Source organism: Mixophyes fleayi, chromosome 5, assembly GCF_038048845.1.
Source record: "Mixophyes fleayi isolate aMixFle1 chromosome 5, aMixFle1.hap1, whole genome shotgun sequence".
NCBI classification, from domain to species: domain Eukaryota; kingdom Metazoa; phylum Chordata; class Amphibia; order Anura; family Limnodynastidae; genus Mixophyes; species Mixophyes fleayi.
This window is the reverse complement of record NC_134406.1, coordinates 102667215-102692971: the sequence shown is the minus strand read 5'-3', so window position 1 is coordinate 102692971 and position 25757 is coordinate 102667215. Positions and strand designations below refer to the sequence as shown.

Genomic DNA, 25757 nt, shown 5'->3' with positions numbered 1-25757 from the left:
GAGGCAGAGGAGGAGCGGCGTGGGAGAAAGATGAGTCTAGCAGTCGCATTGAGTACAGAGCGGAGGGGGGCGAGATGTGAGAGGGGGAGGCCAGTGAGGAGAAGGTTGCAGTAGTTAAGGCGGGAGATGATGAGTGCGTGGATGATGATTTTGGTGGCGTCTTGTGAGAGGAAGGTTCGGATCCATTCCACATTTATTTATTTGGAAAATGTATTAGAGATTATTTATACATGATTAATATTCTAGTAAAGGTATTTATGGTTCAGGTCTTCTAAAATGTAAAGAGTTTGGTCTCATATTAGAGCTTACTTCATCAGCACTAACCTGGCTTTGACAGAGTAGCGATCTCATCTAGCGGTCGTAAGTTATGAGCAATATGAGATTAATACTTAAAAGTACTTTGTTTATGGGTTGAAACTGTTTTTTCGGCGGGAAGACTCGTAGGCAACAGTTGGAGTGAGTTGCAACCACCCTTGGAGAAGAGATCAAATGATCAGAATGAACAATCTACTATTTATCTTCATTACTCAGTGCCATTCTCAGCATCCATCTCAGGATGTAGTTAGATACTTTGGTGTTCTGTGTTTGTGCATCTGTGTGACGTGTGTGTGTGTGTGTGTGTGTATATGTCCAGGTGTGTCTGTGTGTGCGTGTGTGTGTGTGTGTGTGTGTGAGTGACTTAGGAGAGGGAAAGGTTGGGGTCCTAATTTTAGATGCTTTTTAACACTATTTAGTAAAAGACAATGACATATTAAGTGCCATTATTTAATATGTCTTTCTATTTTACTAAGTAGTGTTAGAAAGCATCTACAGTCATAGCCAAAAGTTTTGAGAATGACTCTTAAGTAAAATTAAAAGCATTTGACAAGCAGTGTCAAATGCTTTTATTGACAATTACATTAAGTTTATGCAAAGAGTCAATATTTGCAGTGTTGATCCTTATTTTTGAAGACCTCTCAATTTTCCCTGGCATGCTGTCAATCAACTTCAGGGCCACATACTGACTGATGGCTGCCCATTCTTGCCTAATCAATGCTTGGTGTTTGTCAGAATTTGTGGATTTTTGTTTGTCCCCCAGTCTCTTGAGGATTAAAAACAAGTTCTCAATGTGATTAAGGTCTGGAGAGTTTCCTGGCCATGCACCCACAATTTCAATGTTCTGATCCCTGAGCCACTTAGTTATCATCATCATCATCATCATTTATTTATATAGCGCCACTAATTCCGCAGCGCTGTACAGAGAACCCATTCACATCAGTCCCTGCCCCACTGGAGCTATCACTTCTGCCTTATGGCAAGGTGCTCCATCATGCTGGAAAAGGCATTGTTCATCACCAAACTGTTCTTGGATGGTTGGGAGAAATTGCTCTTGGAGGATGTTTTGGTACCATTTTTTATTCATGGTTGTGTTCTTAGGCAAATTTGTGAGTGAGCCCACTCCCTTGGCTGAGAAGCAACCCCACACATGAATGATCTCAGGATGCTTTACTGTTGGCATGACACAGGACTGGTGGTAGTGATCACCTTTCCGTCTCCGGACAAGCGTTTTTCCAGATTCCCCAAACCATATGAGGGATTCATCAGAGAAAATTACTTTACTCCAGTCCTCAGCAGTTCAATCCCTGAACATTTTTGCAGAATATCAGTCTGTCCCTGATGCTTTTCCTGGCCTTCTTGACACCAGGCCATCCTCCAAAAGTCTTCGCCTCACTGTGCATGCAGATGTACTCACACCTGCCTGCTGTCATTCCTGAGCAAGCTCTGCACTGGTGGTGCCCCTATCCTGCAGCTGAATCAACTTTAGGAGACATTCCTGGCACTTGCTAGACATTCTTGGGTACCCGGAAGCCTTATTCGCAACTATTGAACCTCTTTCCTTGAAGTTCTTGATGATCCGATAAATGGTTGACTTTGGTGCAATATTACTAGCAGCAATATCCTTCCCTGAGATGCCCTTTTTGTGCAAAGCAATGATGACGGCACGTGTTTTCTTGCAGATACCCATGGTTAACAGAGGAAGAACAATGATTTCAAGTGCCACCCTCCTTTTAAAGCTTCCAGTCTGTTATTCTAACTCAATCAGCATAACAGAGTGATCTCCAGCCTTGTCCTCATCAACACTCTCACCTGTGTTAACGAGAGAATCACTGACCTGATGTCAGCTGGTCCTTTTGTGGCAGGGCTGAAATGCAATGGAAATGTTGTTTTGTGGATAAAGTTCATTGTCATGGCAAAGAGGGACTTAGAAATTAATTGCAATTCATCTGATCACTCTTCATGACATTCTGGAGTATATGCAAACTGCCATCATAAAAACTGAGGCAGCAGATATTGTGAAAAATAATATTTGCGTCATACTCAATATTTTTGCCCATGACTGTAAAATTAGGGCTAAAATTATTTTAAACCTATCAAAATCCCTAAACTTAGGGAACTAGGCTCCCCCCAGCCATTCGGGTATATTTACCATACCGCCACTTCTAACCTTTCACTTTGACCACTGTTCCCTGGTGTAAAGGTTTCAGCTGCGAAATAAAACTCATTGCTAGCAAACAAAATTTAAGTGGATACCAAAACTTAAATAGCCAAGTTGTTGTGTTAAATCTTTGCTTGCTGGAGCATACAACACTCCGTAATGTAACAACGTAGAATAAAGTTGCTGTTGTAGTCTATAAATATCATTATATGCCAACTGCAATAAAATATGAATGTAGGACAGTAACATGTGCTGTTCACATATTTTATTTATTACATTAAAGGCATGGCAAGCCAAGGTATGCTCAGTGCCAGAACCATAACTTAATCTTTATATTGTTCAAAAGTACATCTCACTGTGTTAGGATAAAAGGAAAATTAAAACACGTAGAGAGACAAGCCATACTTAATTATAAATTACTTTCTCAGTTATACCTCTATAGTTTATCATTAAATAGATTATAATGGATTTTTAATATATTTTACTGCTGTTTTATGATGTTTTTATGTTCATATCTGTTTTTTCTATAATAATAATTCTCTACTCTGTTTGATGTGCTTTTGGTCTGTGAAAGAGTTGAGGGTACACACTGAGTTTCAGGGAAAATTTGAGTAGGATGGCTCTCTTAGGAAAAGGGCTAAACGGAATTGTGAATGAACCCACAATCCTTAAGTAGGTGTGTCTGTGCCTACCAGAAAAGTTCAACTCAATATTTTCACATAGAATATAGGTTCACTGGGATAGGGAATTCTCATAGGTGAAAGATATATTAAGTGAGTAATGTTTAGAAAAAGAATCCCCTACCAAAGTCTACCCAAAGAAATGCATAGGTCTGTAGCATATAGCAGGGAATCCACTTGTGCCTATATGATCATATTTAGTTTTGTCTGGCTTTCAAATGATGCTCATAAGTTATCAAGGTGCTGAAATCAGGGTCTCCTGATATGATGATAATCAGTGGTGATTGCAATAAAATCATACATGGTTTAATCATACCTCCCAATTGTCCTGATTTGAGTAGGAAAGTCCTAATTCTGGGGGATTGTCCCACCCTTCTGACAGACAGTACTTTTGTCCAGAGTGCCGGGAATGTTGGGAGCTGTGTCCTTACCATTGTAAGTCGGTGCTACATACAGCAGTGCAGTGTTGGTTTAGGGAAAGTTAGACATGCCCCTATTATGATGCAGCCATATCCTCTTTTCGGAGGGGATGTGTTGTTCTTTCCAAGAACTGTAAAATTGAGAGATATAGTATGATGCTGCAATGTTGATATATATTAATATGGTATTTTAGTTTTAAGAGCTATATATTAATTTGCAGTGTTTTACATTTATGTGATAACTAAATGGAAAGGAAATTGTGATTTGTGATTATGTGATTATTACTGTCAGATGCTTGACATCACTAAATCTGCTCCTCTTCTCTCAAACTTTTTCTCTCAATCCATTACACTGTCCTCCAGATTCTTAATCTTTTAATTTCTCAACCTTTAAGCAGAGGGTGAAAACTCTTTCTTTTCTCTTTCATAGAAGAATAAGGGGTGTGGCGGCTATGGGGCACTACCCCCCTTCCAAGGCTTCTCTCCCAAAGAGCAGAGCTGAGACCTCCTCTGACTGATGCATTCGCATTGGGTGCATGCCTTAGAACCCTGCATGCTTGGAAGAGGCCCATCCACTCTGCTCTATAGAAAATTATGCTATAGAGCCCGGCGATACATAGTTCCGCTCTGCTCTGACTCATCTTTTGTTGTTTGTCCTTGTATAGCGCTACGGATACTTTGTGGCGCCCTACCAATAAAAATTTATAATAATAATAATAATAATAATAATAGTAATAATCTTAGTCTACCATTCTCCTTTAGCACATTCCACTTACAACAATCTCAGCCTGGTAACCCACACATTGTGTCTTACTTGTTCTTCTTTCCATTTAGATTGTAGCCTATCACAGCCAGTGTCCTCTTCACAGGGCAGAAAAGAGGAATTTCGTCCCCCGATGCAGCCACTACTTGTGGCCCCTTCCATTGCCCCTGAGTGGTGTGTGATGTGACTCTTCCCATTACACAGGCAAGCCAGTGCCCCCAAGCAGGCCCAGGCACTGGTGCTTTATACCTGCACCCCCACCTCCCCCCACCACCACCCCTCAGCACCCCTGCTCTTGAGAATATTAATTACGCTCCAACTTTTTAATGTCAAAAGAATTATCTTACTCATGAAATAAAAAAGGTATTATTGACTAATACAATCAGCAATTATTTTCTAAAAATATGAATTCCCCTGTTAAATCATTATACTAGAATAATCATTCAAAGAGAAACACCTCTAAACATTATCCTGTCTTGGCATTTGCAGAGGGTATAGACAGATGGTAGATGACAGTATTACAACACTGACAGCTTGATAACCCTATTATATTCAATATATTTCATTTGATTTTATTTGATGTTTTACATGCATACATTTCTTGATAGAGGATTCATGTAGCAGATGTTTGCAAAGCAGTATTTTACTGCGTATGAAAAAGCAGGTTGTACAAAACAGAGCCTTGTGGGCATAGAATACCTTGATGTTATTTTTGAGGACTGGACGTGAGTAAAATGTCATTTCATATCAGCTCATTTAATCCACCATTTTTCACTTTTAAAGGGTTTTTGAGATTTTTAAAGCGATCAAAATATTCTACACAATTGTGGGGAAATACAATGGGCTTTTAACTCAATGTGCTAAAATAACATTGCTGTGTTTACCCAAGTTCTCCTTTAGATGTCATTTAATACACTTCATTGACCAAATATCTTTTTTTAATCATATTAAAATAATATGTATGATATATTTATAAAATCATTTTGCATTATTCGACAGTATTCTATAAATACACTATTAATTATTAAGCAGGTTATCGAAAAAGAAGCATATCATGAAATTGACCAAACTAGAGGTCAAGAAAACTATGGAGCAACATCTCTCTTGTTACAACAGAGTGTGTGTGATAAAATATAGAAGATGATGGTCAGTGAAAAGTCTGCACAAGAGAATCTGATCAGGAAGAAAGATACAGAGTTATAAAAGAAATGAAGACTCTGGTGCAGGGATGCCAGGATATAGCAATGGATTGCCAAAATACATAAAGAGCATATAGCATGGCATATAACAGACTGATAGAAGAACCAGAATTACCCTGAAGGTGTTAGAAGTTGAAGTCATAGAAGTGGGACTTCCACACAAATGGTCTTGTCCCAAAGTTGCTTATCCCAGATGTTGTGAGCTGGGGAAGGGGATGTTTGATAATAAAAGGCCAGGTGGCACTAGGTGGCCAACAGTTCAGGCTTGGGAAAAAAGTATCCTCTACAAGGTTGAAAAGGCCTATATGTGGCCCAGAAGAGACCTGCAAGTTGCAGTCAAGAGCTCAGGCAAGGAGTTACGGAAAAGGCTATTGTGGAGTCCTGAGAGAGAAGACCTGCAAGTGGCAGGAAAGAGAGAACTCAATGTGTGTCCTGAGAAATGTAGGAAAGAGTCCTGGGGGTAAATTTATTAAGCAGAGTTCCCGGCAGGTTTAAAAAGTGGAGATGTTGCCTATAGCAACCAATCAGATTTTAGTTATCATTTATTTAGTACATTCTACAAAATGATAGCTAGAATATGATTGGTTGCTATAGGCAACATATGCACTTTCAAACCCATCAGAATGTCTCAGCTTGATACATTTACCCCCTGGAGGCATGGATAGAGATAGGAAGAGTCCTGGGAGTATATTTACTAAACTGCGGGTTTGAAAAAGTGGAGATGTTGTCTATTGCAACAAATCAGATTCTAGCTGTCATTTGGTAGAATGCACTAAATAAATGATAGATATAATCTGATTGGTTGCTATAGGCAACATCTCCACTCCAATCCGCAGTTTAGTAATTATACCCCCAGGAGGTAGCTTTATCAAAACTAGTGAAATTAAAAAGTAGTGATGTTACCCATGCCAAGCAATCAGATTTTTTTTTTCATTTTCTAGGTTGTACTAGATCAGGCATGCCAAAACCTCAATTGGGTCAAATGATAAAAGTCTATGACTGTGTGGGCCACAAGAAAAAGAAAAAGTCTCATATGCAAATTTGTAAGATATATTAAGATATATTATTATGAAAAAACAAAAATAAAATTTAATGTTTTCTTCCCGATGCTTGACACTGTGCCCTTCATGCTGTTTTTGCTCCCTTTCACTTACCTTTCTGTTGCTTTCTTTCGTCTCTTCTGTTTTTTTTTCTTCTTCTCGTGGCTGCTCTCTGTGTGCTCTTCACTGCAAACGCCGGGTGTGAGGATGTCATGCCCAACATTCAGTGCAGAAGAGGAGTAGGGCACCGGATGTCTGGAGCAGTGGCGTCAGATATGGTTTTTTTTCTGGGTCCTGGTGGGGCTGCAAAGTGTTGGAAGCATCCACATTGCTACAAAACATGTGTAACTCTACATGATGCAAAAACATTCCAATTAGTAATGGTTGATGCCATCTCAGATAAAGGATCAATAGGCCTAATATAAACTGTTATTGTGTTTTTGTCTCCTATTCAGTTAGCTGCATCCATTTCACGGTGCATGAGACCTAATTGGTTTAAACTCTCTTTTGCTTGCATTCAGCAAGACATTTATGTATATGTTCATTTGTTACATTTCCCAAATATATATATGCATAATGTCTATGCATTTTCTTGTTTAATAGTTGTTTTTTAATAAGAAAACCATAAAGTGCCTTTTATTGAAATTTAGCATTTCATAGACTATTTTAACAATGTTGCTGAGGGAAAATTAATAATACGAGTAACAATAGCTATTATCATAACTCTACTTATATGTAATTGTGTGCATAAACAGTAGATTATATATTACAAATCAGTATGTATTTTGTAGTTGGCTTAGAAACTGGCCAATACTTGCAATATCCATCCATTTCTTGTCAAGTCAAAGCCAAACTCAGCATGATTAACCTAAACATAGTTAATTACTTTTTTAAAGTCTTCCTGATACTAGTCCATTGATGAATTACTTTGTAGCAGAAATTAACTAAAATCAGTGTAAATTGTTTTTTTAAAAATAATTCTTAATATTACTGCATTTTGATGCCATTTACTTATTGTAGATGGAAGCTTGAAGTACTTTCATTTAATCTCACCTAGTTTCCCATTCAATTCTGTGTGGTCAGTATAGAGCAATTAATGTCAATCAGGTGACATTATATGGAACGTTTCAGTTCCTAATCTTAGGCTCATTTATTTAGCATGAGTTACTTTCAAGAAATCATTAAATTGAGGAGATTGGGGCATGATGTCTTGTCCACCAAAGAGGTTCTAATCATGTTATATATGTTTGGTCCCATAAGATATAACTAGGGCTCAATACAAACTTTACTACTATGGTAGTAGTACTATATCTTATCATAACACAATATGTAATATATATCTAAATCTATATCGATAGATAGATAAATAGATAGATAGGTGGATAGATAGATAGATAGCTCGTACAGCACAACATACTACAAAAGCCAGTAAATATTATTGTCACTCAGGGATAGCAATGTTATCTTGATCTCCTTCTTTGATAAATCAGCCACTTAATTACTGATAAATTACTCAAAAAACTTTTATATTAAATGTTTCATAATAAATAATGGTAAAATGCAAATACTTAATAACACAAATATATCTGGAGGGACAGATCGGGGTTGCAAGTTTACAATAGGGGCATGCACACATAAATTTTGCTCCCCACTTCAAAGTGTGACCAATTTAGAGTAGATATCATTTCAAGATACGTCTCTTAAGAGGCATGTCATTTGCAGCTCCAAAAGTCCGGGTAAAAAGATGCATGCTGATCATGATCACAGAAAAATTTTATGAGGACTGCGGTATGTTTACTCAATAGAGAAAATTCTGATTCTGTTGCATTTGCAAATTGTATCTTAAGTATTTTAAGCTTAAAAATCTTTTTTTTCCTTTAGTTATTCAGGAGTCCCAACCAATTTAATAAGCAATACTCCAAATCCCATTTTATTGATAAAAAAAAAAATTGTGTTGTGGGTCAGTGTCTTAAACAATCTTTTAGTGCCCTTTGGTACTCTTTTGTATCTTAGATTCTATTCTATTCTATTCTCAATTCTAGAGTTACCATATTTCATCATAATTTATGTGCATTTCTAATGAGTCAATTAAGGTTTTAATCAAGCCTTAATTTTGGTGAGACCTATCATTCCTACTCCTTAATTCTATAAGAAACAGTCCTATCTTTAGATTAGTCATAATGAGAAAAACAAGTGTCAAATAACTATAGATAAAACATAAAATTATGATGCATATGAAAACAATACCTACACTTGTATAACCTGCTAAGCAAAATATTCATATAATAAAGTACAATAAAGAATAGATAAATAATTACAATATTAATTGTAGGCAGAAAAATAAGGAAACACATCATTTTCTCTAGAAGGGTATGTGGGTGTTAATAACTGAACATTCAATTTAGGCTTTAGAGTTCATTAAAAATATAAATATGTTTAATCACAAGTTTATTTTTTATGGAGATCATGAATATAGAACCTAACATGTAGTGTCAAATAATACTTGTCATGCCAACATGTTTTTATTGTTTGTTTAAATATAATTTTTGGTTTTGGGGGGGGTTAAATTTTAAAAAGCCGATTTGCTTTTACAGATGCTTGTATTATTAATGTCTTAACATGATAAATTTCAGTATATCATAGAAATACACAAGTCAAGTTTCTTTTTTGTTGAACTACAATAGATTTGCTATTTCTAGCTTCACACAACCAGTACTATTTAAAGAAAAGTAAATATATAATTTATAAAATGGTTCCCATACAAAGTGTACTATATATAAATAATACATAGTAGTAATAATAATAATAATAATAATAATAATATTAATACTAATAATAATAATTAACAAAGTTGCTTTCCTCTTCCCCCAAACTCTTAACCATTGCCTTAGTCTGGTAGGCACAGGGCTGCTGCCTCTTTGGATATATATTGCATACCCCCCAGAGGCTACCCGCCCATGCTGAAAAGGGGTGGGTCTTTTCTTGACTGCCTTGGACCATAGGGCTGTGGAAATTATGAACATTGGGTATGCTGTAGTCACAATTTTGACTCCACAATGGTCCGTATATAATGGCCCGGGTTCAAAAACAATTGCCCATTATACGAGCAGATTAAAAAAATATACACCTATTTTTAAAATTATTGAATTTAATTGAATAAATATATACTTAACATACTTAATAAAAGTAATGAATGTCTGATTATCCAAAACAAAGCTAAGGTAAAAATTTGAAATACATTTTGTGTATATTCTAATTTTTGAATGTGACATCATTGATATAATATCTATTTATTATATGTAATAGCATACTCATTGTGGCACTGCATTGATATAATTTCATGTTCTTCCTGAAGGATCTATTTTCCCTTAAGACTTGTTATTAAAAAGGCTTAAAATAGTACTTTTAGATATCTCTGTCACAACCAAACATACATTATTAGAATTCCAAGTGATGGCACATCATCAAGTTGTTATTTTTTCAACAGCTTCCTCTATGCAGTCCTAAATTTAGATAATTGGCATGGTTTTGTCTGTGTTATCCAGTCCTGGGGTAAATGTATTAAACTCTGGTCTTTGCAAGTCACCAATAGTCGGCGACTTTACTGGGCAAATTTAAAACGCCAAAGTCTTTAAAGGCAAGTTTACCTACTATCTATCTATATATATATATATATATATATATATATATATATATATATATATATATACACCGTCTTTTCCCATGTATATGTTTGGGTCTAAAAACTGGGTGCGTCTTATACAGTGGTAGTAGCGCTTACCCTGTCAGATGCTTCCTCTGTCCGGTAAAGTCTTCTTTCTTCTGTCCGTTCTGATCCTGATGCTGGAAAATCACTTACCGTCCTCTTCCCGATGACCGGATGTGGTGCGTGAACCGCAGTTTGAACGCACACTTCTGCATTAGGCGTTTTGTCCAATCAGGACTTTTTTAAAGTCCTGATTGGACATCCGGTCATCGGGAAGAGGACGGTAAGAGGCTTTGCAGCATCAGGATCAGAACAGACAGAAGAAAGAAGACTTTACCAGACAGAGGAACCATTTGACAGGGTAAGGCAGAATTAGCAATAGGGTTAGAACTCCGTCTCTCCTCTCTGTACCCACTGCACAATTGCTCTGTGAAAAAATTGAGGATAATGTTTTTTGCAGTCACCAATTATCCTCAATTTTTTCACATGATTTATACAGGAGCATCTTATACACTGGAGCATAATATACATGGGGTAATATGGTATATATATTTATATATATCTGATCATAGGAATGAACCAAACACTAAGTTCTTTGGAAATTACACTTTTGTTTGCAGGTGGCGGAAATTCCTAATAGTGGTGGGGTTATGGCCAGCGATAACTGGAGTTATTATCGGTAGTGACTCACTTAACATTTGTGTCAAAGCAAAAACAATCTCTGTCACCAGTGAAAATTACTTCGATAAATTAGTCCCATAGTGATCTAGAGTGATAAGGAAACAGGGTGAAAGTGTCTACAGCCTGTCAGTACTCTGCAGGAATCTGTGACTTCTAATTTGAATTTTGAGAACATTGAGAAACAGTATTCTAATACCGCTTTCATAGTGCTACCCTGGCAATATCCCGGGTATGTGAACCCGGGATATTGCTGGGGAACAAGGCTCCCAGACAGGCAAATTCCCGAGTCGACCGTGTTCACACTGAACCTGGGCAGACCCGGGTCTAGCAAAAAAAAAAAAAAAAAGAATAAAAAAGTCCTCTTAATACCTTAGCATGCCTGTATAATGTAATATAGGCGTAGGGTCTGCTATTGCCACTTTAAATGCATCATTTTCTCCCTGGTAAATAGGAATGGTGTAATTTCTTCATATAACCTGCCGGACAGTCAGCATGGAGGAAATATTAAGGTATTTAAAGGACTTTTTATTCTTTTATTTTAAAATAATTTTTTTTTAATACATTTATTTTTGTTTTACACTAGTCACCGTTCATAGTGCAAGCCACCCGGGTCAGACCCAGGAATTACCCCTCCAATAGACCTGGGTCAGCCGACCCAGGAATTAGACCTGGAGTCATTCATACTGCAGCCTCGACCTGGGATGCTGGGATAAGTCCCGACAAAAACCTAGGTCGAGGCTGCAGTATGAAAGGGGTATGCTAGAAATGTCCCTAAGAACCTGGTCATTAGGTTAAATATATATATATCTATAATATAAAAGCCTAATGGCGTGTGTTAGTGTGTGTGTGTGTAAAAAAAAACAAGCTGCAGTGCCACCTGCTGGGCAGAGTTATACACTGACCTACTAAATTCTTAGTGTGTGTGGAAAAAAAAACTCAGAAAGGGCTGAAATTTGGTATACTAAGATGTTTTTAATTTGTTAATTTAATTTGTTAATTGTTGAAAGTGTTTATAAAGATTTAAAAATAATATATATATATTTCTTGAAGGAGAAGGGACAGTTGGGAGTGGTTGGTGGTTGCCGGGGGTGACAGAGCGAGAGGAGTGTGATACTCAGGACCGCTGAGAGAGATCCCTGTGTCTGGATAGACATCTGGATAGATGTGGCGATAAAGATGAAGGATGAGGTGATGGAGAAAAATGATGAGGTGGACAAAACCACGTTAAAAAAGGGCGCTTGCGTCGGGAAGTAATGCTCTTCCCCTGAGGAGGCCTGGGCTAGGCTCAAATGCATGACAAGAACCTTTTTAACACCTTAAGTAGCTTGATTTGACTAGATTGCATGAGTATCATGCACAGGTTAACTTGTATATATATATATATATATATATATATATATATATATATGTTATAACCTATATATGTATATAGGTTAAGACATACTTGCCTACTTTTAGATCCTAGTGGCAAGTGCTGGAGTCATGATGATGTGATTTGCATTATCAAAGCCCCACCTCATAATTATGCAACTTGCGCCATCGCGCAGTGCTGGATAAGGCTATAATAATGCCTTTGACATAATCAGGCCCAGCCCAGTACTGCACAGAGCCGGAGTCTGTCGATGCAAATCGTGTCATCATGGCCCACCTCTGCCCAATTTTTTCATGCAGATCCAATCTCCCTTAGGTATCAGCTGAATTTTTGGGCTTTAAGAAAAAAATGTTGATATTGACTGGCATATCTTTACTGTGCCCACATTAAGGCATGCTTTAAGCTTACTGGGGTCTACTGTGTTCCCTTAAATCCTCCGGGCCAGCCAGTGAGGCGGGTCCTTCCTGGGCACCGCCATCTTGATTCTCAGGGCCATGCATGCACACTATTTATGAGCTTCCCCTCTCTCTGTCGCCGGTTGCTGCCTCTATGCACCCTCATTTTCCATAGACTATTTAAAGCAGCTGAGGCTGCAATATGGTGCCAGATTTTGAAGTCTGTGCTAGCTGACTCCTGTTCCAGTATAGTGTATTCCTGGTGTCATCACCAATCCGGTGTATTTCTTATATCATAACCAATCTGGTATATTGCTGGTATCATCATCTCTCTGGTATATTCCAGATATCATCATCTATCCAGTATATTGCAAGGATCATCATCTATCCAGTATATTACTGGTGTAATCATCTAGCCAGTATATTATTAGTCTCATCATCTATCCGGTATATTACTTGTATCATCTATCCAGTATATTCCTGGCATCATCTATTCAGTATATTCTTGGTATCACCATCTATCCAGTGTAATCCTGGTATCTCCACTTTCTTTAGATTTGCTCACGGTTACAGTTACCTGCTGGTCATGTCTGTTACCTATAAGGAGGGCCACAACCTGCATGGGGATAGCAACAAAGACCGTAACTCATTGCGTGGGTTCCTGGTGAAAACCCATCTCACATTAGACTCCATGCCTCCGCTATAGGTAGCATCAAACTAGACTGACTGCTTTGAGTCCTCAGTCCCTGCATGCTCCTGAGAGTATATATTTTAAAATGTGTGCAACCTAAAATACATACATTAGTCTACAATTTTGTGGCAGAAATTGTATGTTTATTTTGGGCCTCAAAATTGCAGCCTATTCTACTTTAGACATCTAATTGTACAACAATCATTAGGCATGATTCCTACACTAACTGTACTGTAGTCCAACACAATAGCGTCAACTCCCGTTCCCCTGACTCACTGAGCTAGTCACTGCTCCGCTGCACATGCTCTGCATTTTCCAGTCATAGAGGAAGTGACACAGATCCGCATAGATCACTTTCTCTCTGATTAAGTTTGGATTTGGAGACCTAAAATGCTGGCTCCCTGTGCATGGCATTCTTAAGGCTTCAAATAGTAAACTGTGTCGGCGACCAAGTAAACTGGAACTTCTGAAGTCTTTTTCTACCAACACATTAGGACAGTGCAGTGTTGGAAGGAAGAAACAGAGGGAAGAACATATGAGCAGTGCTGAGGAAGCAGTGGAGTTTTGCCCTTGAATCTAGTGCACATGTCAGCAGGGCACCTCAAAGCGTAGGGAGGACCGATTGCCCTATTCATCCTATTAAGTGCACAGCCCTTGGAGAATTAATTCTAGAACAATCAATATTCCAAGTTAAAGAGTGACCATATTTACAACTGATCCAGGAACTATAGGATACATGGTTTCCCCAGTATTTGATAAATACAGTCCTGCTTTTAGGTGCATGGGGGTATTTTGCTTTTAATCACTGATCTTCCCAAGAGTGAAAGTAGTATAAGAAAAGAAAAATAGGACATATAGATAAGCCTTGTATACCCTTTACCTAATTTAGGTTAAATGTGGAATGTTCATTTCCACCTGACAGGTTTTTTTAAGCTCACAATGAGAACATTTTATAAATCGAGCTCTTTTCCTGCAGTAGCTGGAGGCTGGAACCTTATAGTGTCATTAGGATTGGGAATCAGGTCACTTGATATGATACTTTTTACAGTTAAAGACCAGGGGAATGCATTTAAAATGTCAGAGAATTAATTAAAATTTGTAACATATTTTAGTATTTTAAGTATGTATTATGGGGCAATTAGCAATATATGTAGATAAGTAAAACTATTCGTTCATTTAATAATTGTAAGCTTGTGAGCAGGACCTTCTCACCTCTTTGTCTGTTTTACCCAGTATGTTTATTAGTTTACTATGTTTGTCCCCAATTGTAAAGTGCTACGGAATATGTTGGCGCTATATAAATAAATGATGATGATGATGATGAATAATTGATGGCATTTATGACATTTCAGGTGCCTTTAGATAATGTGCCTTTTTTGTGAGTGAGAAAAACTTGTCTTCAAGAAACTATCGACAAATTTCGTTGTAATGTGGACAGATAAAGAAAGAAAGGAGTACATCCAGAGGGGCCTATCTATTATTGTTTCCCTGACTTTAGCGATAAGTATAATTTTATATTTCTGCATATTGGCTTATTCAGCTGCCCCAAAAATACTGTCTCAATGTAGTAAGAGTTAAATTACCATTTTGTTGGTGTGAATGTGTGAACTAGCTAACCAGCTCGCTTCGGAACTGAAACCACAGATTTGGGCTTTTTGTTACACTAAAAAAATTAAAAAGTGTAAACTAGATTTGACTAATTTCAAAAATTAAACAAATATATTAAACATTATTGAATGTAAAAATAATTATTTATTCTGAGGAAAAAAAGCATTTTTTAAACATTTGTATTCTGTTAGTGCCATCCTGAGATGGTTTTAACTGAACAGATGTTGCAGGTTTACAAGTTAAATAGACTTCCAGATACAATAATCCCTCCAGGAACAACCCCCCCCCCCCCCACCATAATTCTGGGATAAATGAATATTGACAATCATATTTCCAGTGCACATTAACTTACATCCGGCCTTTATTTAAGTGTATCATTCTACATTTATTATCTCCTGCATATAACTAAATTTATTTGGACACTCTAATCCCATTAGACTGCCCCTGACAATCTTCGTGAAAGCTGTTGAGATGCCACTTGAACATGAAAATCCTTTTTAGTACACTGCTCAGGATGCTGCTGAATAGTATTTTCTAATTAGACTTGAGTTGGTTTCTTCTATATTGTTTGATATGACAGCCACTTAGTGCTATCTCTAGAAACAAGCTCATAGGGGGGGAATTCAATTAGCCACGATATACGCCAGACTTCACCACGATGCCCAACTGTGCACATTGCAGGCTATTAGGGTACAAAATCTCTGCTCATTTTCTCCTCTAACCTCTATGGGGTGTCAGAGAAAAGGAATGGAGATTTCAGTAAAAACTATGCAGCGATGAGTGTCCGCTGACTTTTCCAGAGACATCTCGCACCAAATTGAATTCCACCCGTAGAATGGGACAAGGACAGTGGGCTATTAGCAGTCAATTGGGGAAGTAGCACTGGGGTCTGTACTGTATTCTACCCACCAGAAATTGAGATCTGTATTTGTACTGTAAGTACAACTGCCACCAATGTCTGTATTTGTAAAATAGCAGCCAAGTTTCTTGATCTATATCGTATAGTAGCTACCAGATTTGTCTAATAAAGTTGCTACCAGACATTGGGGTCTGTTTTGTATAGTAAGTATCATCAAAAATTGGCATCTGTATTGTTGAGTTGGCCTCTACATTTTATATTAGTCAAAAGAATGGGCTCTACATTGTATAGTGGAAAGCAAGAAAGATCTCTGCATTATATATTGGCCACTACAATTTAAATTGTATTGTATCCTGAATAGATGAAGATGCATTTTCCCTGGTGATAGCTTGTTGAAGTAACAATTCTTCATACATTGTATTGGCTGTATAAAATCATATGCATTTTTATCGCAGACTGTAAAAGTCTACCTAATGTCAAAACTCTTAGGTTAATGTCTCGGCATATATCTTGAAAACCGTATATATAATAAACTTTCATATTCATGTGAAGATTAAAACATGGGCTTCAACTACTACAAAGCATTAAAAAAGGTAAAGCTTGCATGGAAAATTAAACATATACATGCATATGTGTAAAGTAGGGATATAATAAGCACAAAAAAAATTTGTGCAAGAATTTGATTAGCCCAGTATTATTTTGTAAGCTATTACAAGGGGCTATAAAGTAAAAAAAAACAAAAAACACCGCTATTGTGAATTCATTGCAAGCCAGAAATAGTCTATGTTTCTACTGAAGCTTACAGTATATGCCAAACTTTTTAGCACCTCTAATATGTATTTGCACAATAATGCAGTAAATTATTAAATAAAAGACAAATTATAGCTGGTGGAGATAAAGAGTGGACAATGAGAATTCTGCTCGCAGTGCCGTTTAATGTATTAGCATTTCATGTTTACAAAGACAACACTTGCATTCCAGAGAGATTATTACTTGACAAGCAATAAATAATATAATAGTTTTGCAAGCCATTTAAGTGAGTGGAAAAACTGTCATCTTTTTATATACAAGCTTATTTTAGTGTTCATCTGGTGAATGTTTTTACTTTATTACTATCATGGAAATTGCTTTAAAGGACATAGCTTTTGTGTGCCTTGGTAATGCTCTTAAGACGTCAGCAGATTTGAAAATAGCAGTCTTTGAAGATATATGTTAAAGTATAGTTCTATGTATAAAAACAATGGAAAGACGATGATGATGATGATAATTTGAATATTACAAGCTATTACAGAGCGTCAAGCTGCAGTTAGCTTTTCTTTTCAGTGATGATTTGTTAATGTCACCCAAGACAAGATGACAATGTACAAGTAGAATGATTAAAGTAAATATATGGCTTATTTCTCAGTTAAGGATTTCAAATACAGGAACCACACTCATTTTCAACAAAAAGAGGCATGGGGCTAGATTTACTAAGCTGTGGGTTTGAAAAAGTGGGGATGTTGCCTATAGCAACCAATCAGATTCTAGCTGTCATTTATTTAGTGCACTCTACAAAATGACAGCTAGAATCTGATTGGTTGCTATAGGCAACATCCCCACTTTTTCAAACCAGCAGCTTAGTAAATCTAGCCTATGGTCTCTACTTCTGAAATTGTACTATTACGGGAGGTAATAAAAATTAGGTAATTTTATTTTTTTTTAAACTGTATTTTGCATGTAATATGGCCTTATGTGTTCTCTATAGAATTCCCGGTATTGTTTTTGTTCTGGAAAGAATTCCCAGTTCTACTAGGGAAAAACAAACAAAACCAAAAAATCCATACAAAATTACCCACCTACACAGTATGAATGGATGAAGTTGAATGATCAAAGTTGGGAATCCTTGCCACTCCCTTTCACCTTAGCCAATATCAAGCATTTTCCCATATTGCCCACTTGTTACTAACTAGCATTGAATGTATGTCCCGAGGGCACCTGGCATTGATCACTTTGCTTTTTTTGTTTGTAGTGTGCAGGTGGGTCATTTTTTTATAGCAATTTTTAAGGGAGGAGTTCCTGCATTTAGACTATGATGGAGCAAGAAAGAAAAATAAATATTATATTTTTTATATATATACTAAGAAGCAAGTAAGTTGTATAATAATATGGTGAATGCCAGTTAAGGGGAGTCATTTAAGCTTTGGATAAAAAATGTGTGTTTTATTTTTAGATTTTTTCAGAAAATGGGCAGTGGTCATTAGGTCCCCAGTCCATCATGCTGGGACCACTGAGGTAGCAAAGGTGTCTCTCCAGGGATCCCAGTCTTGTTAATTACCCCACTGCTTTTCATCACAATGCTGGTAGCCTCGGAGAAGAAGTCATAAAGCCTCCTGGTCCTGCGCTGACCAGCCTAAGGACTGTTTTCACCAACAGCAAAGAGACCCTAGCTGTAGTGTAAACAAGCCGGTGTACTACCACTAGTGCTGGTATTTATTACAGCATGGTCTTGTGGTCTCTCTGGTATAGTAAAAACTAGCTCATTCAGTTTAGCATTGGGGCTAATTGAGGATTGTTTGTGAGGAGGGAAATATTTGTTAATGTTTGTTAGACAGCACTGTATATGAGAATAGTAAGCAAAAGCAGAACTCGACATTTGATCCATTGCTGCTTATATTTTTCAGTTCCATGCAAAAAGTGAAACCTACTTTCTGAGCTGCCTACATGTTCTGGTAGACACATTGAATGACAGCATGATTTTTATTTAGAGGCTTATTTGACACTACAATCTTCCTGCACCAGTTTGGCAGGAGCCTTACATAACTACTCTGTACTATTTGATTATTTGGGACCCAATTCTTCCCCATACCTGTCTACTTCTCCTTGAATGTCCGGGAGAATCACAAATTTTGGGTAGTTTGTAGTAAAGCTTATGCTGCTCATAAATGTAATACAGGGATGAAATCCAGTGCAAACTGATATAGTTCACTCATCTCTGCGTGACAATACAGTACGTGGAGAAATATGTAAGAGAGCAGACATGGAAGGTATAGACATAAAATGGCAAGTGTGTTACATTCTATTTACTGATCAACCTTTTATCATTTTTTATTTACCTGTAATCGGCTCTTTGAATCAATACAACACTGCATTGATTTCAATTAAAGCTTAAAAAAAGTCAACTCTAGCATATAAAATTCCATAATTGACAACTTTTAAAACCTCAGGTCAGGATACAAATGTAGGAAAGGTCTGTGGCCCCATACTGTCTTATGAAATACCAAAATTCACGGCATTGCTTAGCAGTCATTAACCCCCGCCTCCACCAAGACCCAGGAGGGTGCCTACTCTTCTGGGAGTCTGGGGTGACCCCCATAATTTGAAAGCCTCCCAGAAGATCAGAGAGAGTAGCCAAGTATAGAATTCTGCAGAAATAATAATAAAATTATGGAAAATCCAAAAACAATAGATAATATAATGCACTACAAGGTGCATTGCACTTTTGTTTATTGTACAACATTATAAACATCAAGCTAAACCTGGACAGCATTAAGGTCCAACAATGAATCCAAGAGCCGTTACATAGTTTCTTAACCCACTGATTATTGCTAACTAGCTTTCAAAATTAAACAATGTTTGATGAATGAGGAAGTGCTGGCATTTCAATGTATTCAACCACAGTCAGGCCCTGTGACTATGCTAGGTTCTAGCGCACAGAAAGACAGGTCCATGAAGATGCATGAGTAACCTGAATCAGGCCTCCCATTAAATAAATATAAAATTACAAAAAATGATATACGCATATTTCTAGCTTTATACTTAGAAAACAATATTTTGGGTTCATTTTCTGGGATCGTTAGAATTATGTAAAGTCAGTATACACACACACACAAAGAAAGAGATAGAGAATTGAAAATGTTTATGAAATGTTTGGTACATATATATTGTGGTATAATCCATAACTCTAAAGACACTTCATTTAAAGTATTTTACAGTTCCAGCAAAGACTTAAGAAATATTGCTCTTACTGCTGCTAAGCACATTTAGCCTATTGTATTTACTGAACTTTTAATTTAGATGATTGAACGTATATTAATTACACCTGCTTACAGCAGCTACTTGGATGTTTAATAGTGGTGTAAATTTATGGCTTTACAAAGCTTTACTAAAGAATGTTCTTAAGGAAAGTAGATACACATCTAATGTCTCATGTCACAGCTGCTACTTCTGAGAACACCATTTATTTGACAACGCAATACTTTTTGTGCATGACATAGGCAAATGGACTGGAAAGCAATAACTATAATTGAACATATTTGTTGGCAGATATAGCTCTTGTTATACAATATGATGTTCGTATGCACTGAACAGCTACAGTTAAATATATCATGTATATGCCTTAATTTCTGACATTTGTGGCATCTAAGCAAACTAAACATACAGCCCCCAATGTACATGTGTATGCAATATCTCCATGATTGTCATTTGTATTTAGTTGTACAGCAGCTAGGCAATTCTATAGCTGAGCAATTATTCTCTTAGCACTGGGACTTTGTGTTCGTAATCACATGATCCATATTTTTCCTAAGTCACCATGTAAGCCAGGTCTCTGAATTGTGCACTAGAGCAGGGATTCTGAAGTTGAGCTAACAGAGGATTTGCTGCTGTCACAGGGTATTTTCAGAATTTGAGTGTAGTCACCACCTGGGGTGCAAGTGTAGTGAAAGCTGTGACTAGTAGGATTGCAAGCTGCCTCTCCATATTGACACAGAACAGCCAATCGGCACCAGTCAGTGTTCACTTGACACTGGTAGGCTGTTGGGTCCTAAATAGGCAGTAAGCATTTTCTATTAATCACCACGCTGGATGCTTTAGATTGTTGAGAATGCTGGATGCCTCTCCCCTTTTGATCCTCAACAGCAACCCATCAACATTAAAACTGATTGTCAGTTGGAGGTCATGGAAAGACAGTCTGCATTTTCAAAGCAATTTCTCCTTATTGATACACCATAGTGACAAAAGTCCAGTGGTACGGTAACTAGTGCTGGTCAGGGTATCTCCAATTGCTGGTTAGTGGTCTTGCTTGGTTAATTTTAGGATCTTTCTACCAGTGAAATCGGAGTGCTGTTTACTGGTCAAATGGAGGCTGCATGTCATTCTAATTACATGAGTTGACATGTTAACTAGGAGGTGCTTTGTGTACTGAACAAATGTAGTAAGCTAGTGTAGAGGGTGTGGCAGAAGGGGGTGTGACATAATGAAAAAGTGGCAAGACCTAACAATGCTGTTCTCATAGGGCCCGATTCAAGTCTGAACGCAACTTGCATGCAACTGGTGGTAAAAAAGTGAACTTGAATGTATTTCTGGCCATATTTAGGCCTAAACGGATCTCAAGATGCGTTTCGATTTGAAACTATGTGTAGGCGCACTCTGCCTAAATGTTGCATGTTGTATGTTACACATAGAACAGGGTGCAGTATACACACAAGCATATGTGCAATATAAGGTCACATCAGAGCACTTAAAAAATGTTTATATAAAATAAAAAAACAACTCTTAACAGTATAATCAATAAATAAAATATGGTTAAAAATATTCTGTGCTATCTAGTGGTAAATATGTGTCCAACTAGATAGCACAGAATATGTGTGTTGTATTTCCAAACAAAGACGATGCCATGACAGTCACCACTATCAGTCGGCACTTACATCTGCCCTAGAGCTGGTGCAAATGATATGGATGATAAAGCGTATTTACAAGAAACCCATGGCTCGAATCGGCCCCATATGTGTCGGAACGCCCTTGGCATGCACTTACGGTCCATTGCCCACCCCTGTTTCGCCATTCAAGTCGTAGGCAGTAGTAAGTGTCATTCAAGTTCGGACATGAATTGCATGTCCCAATTGCATGTATTTCACGCAAGATACAGCATTAAAACGGTGTTATATCCGAACATGGATCAGGCAAATAATGTGCAAACTGTCTATAAAGTGGACTTGTCACCTACACAGAGGAGACAGTATTCAGCCTCTCAGTTTGCTTTGAAACTGTTACATTATTGAGCCCCTCTCTGCCTAATATCCATAAGGTTCCTTGTGACCATCAGCTTAGCCCATAGAAATACATCACCTTCAGAATTTAGAAGTGACAGGTCCACTTTATATTTACCATATGGCCACAGAAACATGTTTGTCCTGAGAGTCAGTTCTTTAGATTATTTATATAGAACAAAATATTTGATAGTAGTACATACACTGTTTTCCATGGATTAAAAAAAAAGTAAGTATTTTCGCTTCCATTTTTTTTATTTTTTTTAAAAAATATTTAAGGCAAATTATTTGTCAAACATACTGCAATCCAGCATCACTCTACACATTTCTATTGTAAAAGGAACAGAGATGTGAATGACCATAAAAGGGGTTCTACTTGGGAGGTCTGAAAAGCAAATGTTATTGTTAATCAAAAAACTTTAATGTAATAAATTTAAATTGTACCCTTAAAGTATTTAAAATTACCCAGTAGCACAGATTATAGTAATAAGCAGTATTAATTGTAAATGATGGTTGGAGTCATATTTGTTTATAGTCAATGGTGGAACCAAAGTATTTATTAATTGCAGCAGATCATAAGGACTAGATGTTCTGTTGAACTTTGTATAACTGTTCAAGAGCATTAGTTTAGAATTTGTTTCTGTTCATTCTTTAAAGAAAACAGAACAATACATAATTGTATCCCGGTTGTCTTAGTGTTCACTACAATATATGTAAATACAGTACAATTGTTTTAACATATCCAGCAATATTACTGTATGTTGAATAAAAGAATGCACTGTATCACTGATGTGACAGAATATTTTAAAATATTAAATGTTTGTTGAGTGAATCCACATTTCAAGCAAATAACGTGTCAGTTACATGAGAACTACTGATCTGGGTTAATTAAAATCTGTGTTCATTGACAGGGACTAATACGAAACATGGCTTGCGATGTAAAGCCTGCAAGATGAGCATTCATCACAAATGTACAGAAACCATTAGTTCTCAGCGCTGCATGGGAAAATTGGTGAGTAAACAAATGGATCCTTATTTTGATTGTCTCCTCTGCAAAATGTAATTCCTTATATTTGTCAATCTGTGACATCACTAGTCATCAGAAAACAAAATATTTTAATATGGTTGTCATGTTCGGACATTCTGCATCCATGCTGGCGAGTGATAAAGATCAAGTTCTTTATATTTGTTCACTTGCTTTGTCTTTTTCAAATTTACCTCAGTCAGACTGATTACACATACAACAAGCACCAGTCCTGCACTCTCCCTGATGCAGCATCCTCTCACAGATAAATCACCTCACAAGACACAGCTAGCTATGTGACAGGCTGACAGCTTTTCTTTCCCTAGTTAGAAAAACAAAAATTGCAACTAAACAAAAAACTAAGCATTCCAAAACATAATCACAATGACAATAAAATACTAAAATACTTCAATTATTTATCATAAAACCACTACAGATACATTATAGGGAACAATGCACCCACTCTGAAATATAAAGTAATAGAAGTAACATTGGGGCTCTGTAACCTGTGTTAAAGCCTGAGGCTGCAAGCTTATGTCTCCCATGGCTCTCTGTTTATCCATTTTTCCACCAAAAACAAAATTTAAATTCCTGATAAACACAAATAAACAGATTGCTAGAACTATTTCACCTCATTTAGGGATTTCATCTAAAAAATATGGGATTCCCACCATGCTTTTTATAATATATGTATATTTCACTATATGGGGTGCATTATCTTCTTTCATGGAAACATTGAAACCAGACTATAATTCTCAACATTTTGTCACAGGGACATCATTTATAATTATGTTAAGTATAAATAATATTTAGAGCATGTTAAATATGACATATTTCTTGCTAATTGATGAGTTTCCAGCTCACCTAAAAGGTGTCCTTTCTGGCCCACCAGGCGTGGTCCAGAAAGGTTAATCATAGACAATCGAAAACTATTGGATTGATCATTTGATTGGACTGGCTGGAATATGAGATCAGCCAATGGTTGTAATGCTGCTCTGCCTTTGGCCAAGCACAATATATGGCCCTTAAGACCAATTGACAGTTGGTTTATTAAGACTCATATTACTGATGCCTGCCAGTATTGGCAAGACCTTGGTGAAATGTTATTAATAAATAAGTGTGAAACCAGATTTTCTATCACTTTGAACGTTGGTGTAATCACCAGATGATAAATAGGCCTCTAATTATTCATATGTGACCACCAGGAGCCGTTCTTAGAAACAGAGGATTGCAAGGATTATCAAAACAATATACTATCTATCTATCTATCTATCTATCTATCTATCTATCTATCTATCTATCTATCTATCTATATATCTATCCATTCTGTCACAGCATACTAATTTATTTTACTTTATTGTACAACCATTACAGATAATAGGATATTATCATTATTATCATTCCTAATTGCATCCAATTTAGCAATGTTTGGGGTAGATTTTCTAAAGCTTTTCAAAAAAGGAAAAGTTAAGGTGTTGCAATAGCAACCAATCATATTCTATCTATGATTTATCTAGTACATTATAGAAAATTATTGCAACACTCCCACTTTTCCTTTTTAGAGGTTTTAATAAATATATACCAAAAAGAAAGTGCTTAATACAATAGATTTTCATTTTATACACCAAGGAATATTTGAACTTTAAAACTTATTTAAGAGTACTTCAAGAGTATAAACATGTATCCTTCATTCTATAATCTGTATCTATATAATCAATCTTGATGCTCATCTAACTATAACCAGGTTATTAATCAATTCCGCTAACCTATATTGTTTAATTTAAGCAGCATCTTCCCTCTACTTGAATAACCTGCATCTAATATATCATTACCCTACCTGATTTCAATAATAATCACAATTCCTTATTCAGTGGAGAAATATTTATATCTTCAAGCATACATGCTCTTAATCGTCAATAAGATTTTAATTAAATCAACTCATTATTTACATAACAGAATGTATCTTCTTCAAAATAACTTCTCATGTCAGACTTTTTAAGAACCTGTATTCATATAGATGCCACTATAAACACCACCCTTAGAGGCAGACTCAATTCCCTGTGTTGTTCTTTAGAACAATGCAGGCCGCACACTATTACCGTTACTACGGTAATTTCAATGCTGATTTTTGCTTGCAGCTCCTTGAGTCGCAAGCAAAAATCTGCGTTAAAAATGCCCCTTAATGTTTGAAATGCCTGATGAACCCACATGTGAGAGCCCATAATGTATTTTAGAACTAATCTACATATATATGATATATATATATATATATATATATATATATATATATATATATATATATATATATACTAGACATTTATATATTAGATATACACTCAGCTTACATCATTATCACATTTCATATTTTAATTCATAATAAATTTTACAGCAATGCAAATTATTTTATAGTAAAGAAATATACTAAAAGCATTTAATTGTGCCATAACTTATAATGTTAAAATAATTATTTATTGTATTGATGTGTGTCTTCTGTAACCCCTCCCCCTCCGTCAACCAAAAAACCCATAATAAAAGCTATTATTGTAAAAATAATGATGTACTGCATATGCATCGTGAAATGGTGCTTGCTGTAATTAACTTATATTTTACTGTATTGCTGAATATATCAACCTCTGAGCTCAATTTTATGTACCAATGCCATAAATTAGTTTAAAACAAAACTTAATCAGTATAATATTATTTATGGCATTGGTACATAAAATTGAGATAACAGGTTGATTTATTCACTAACACAAGCATAGATTAAAGACGGATATGATAAGTTATTTTGAAGAAGATATATTGTGCTAAGTAAAGA

At 36.4% G+C, this 25757-nt stretch overlaps 1 protein-coding gene across 1 annotated transcript in view; it reads left to right on the top strand.

Annotated features, from left to right (window-relative positions):
* Nucleotides 1-25757, top strand: part of STAC (SH3 and cysteine rich domain) — a 193610-nt gene that overhangs the window by 101173 nt on the left and 66680 nt on the right. The window contains exon 3 of the mRNA XM_075212630.1: nucleotides 22827-22927. Within this exon, the coding sequence (XP_075068731.1) occupies nucleotides 22827-22927 (101 nt within the window). The remainder of the gene's footprint in view (nucleotides 1-22826; nucleotides 22928-25757) is intronic.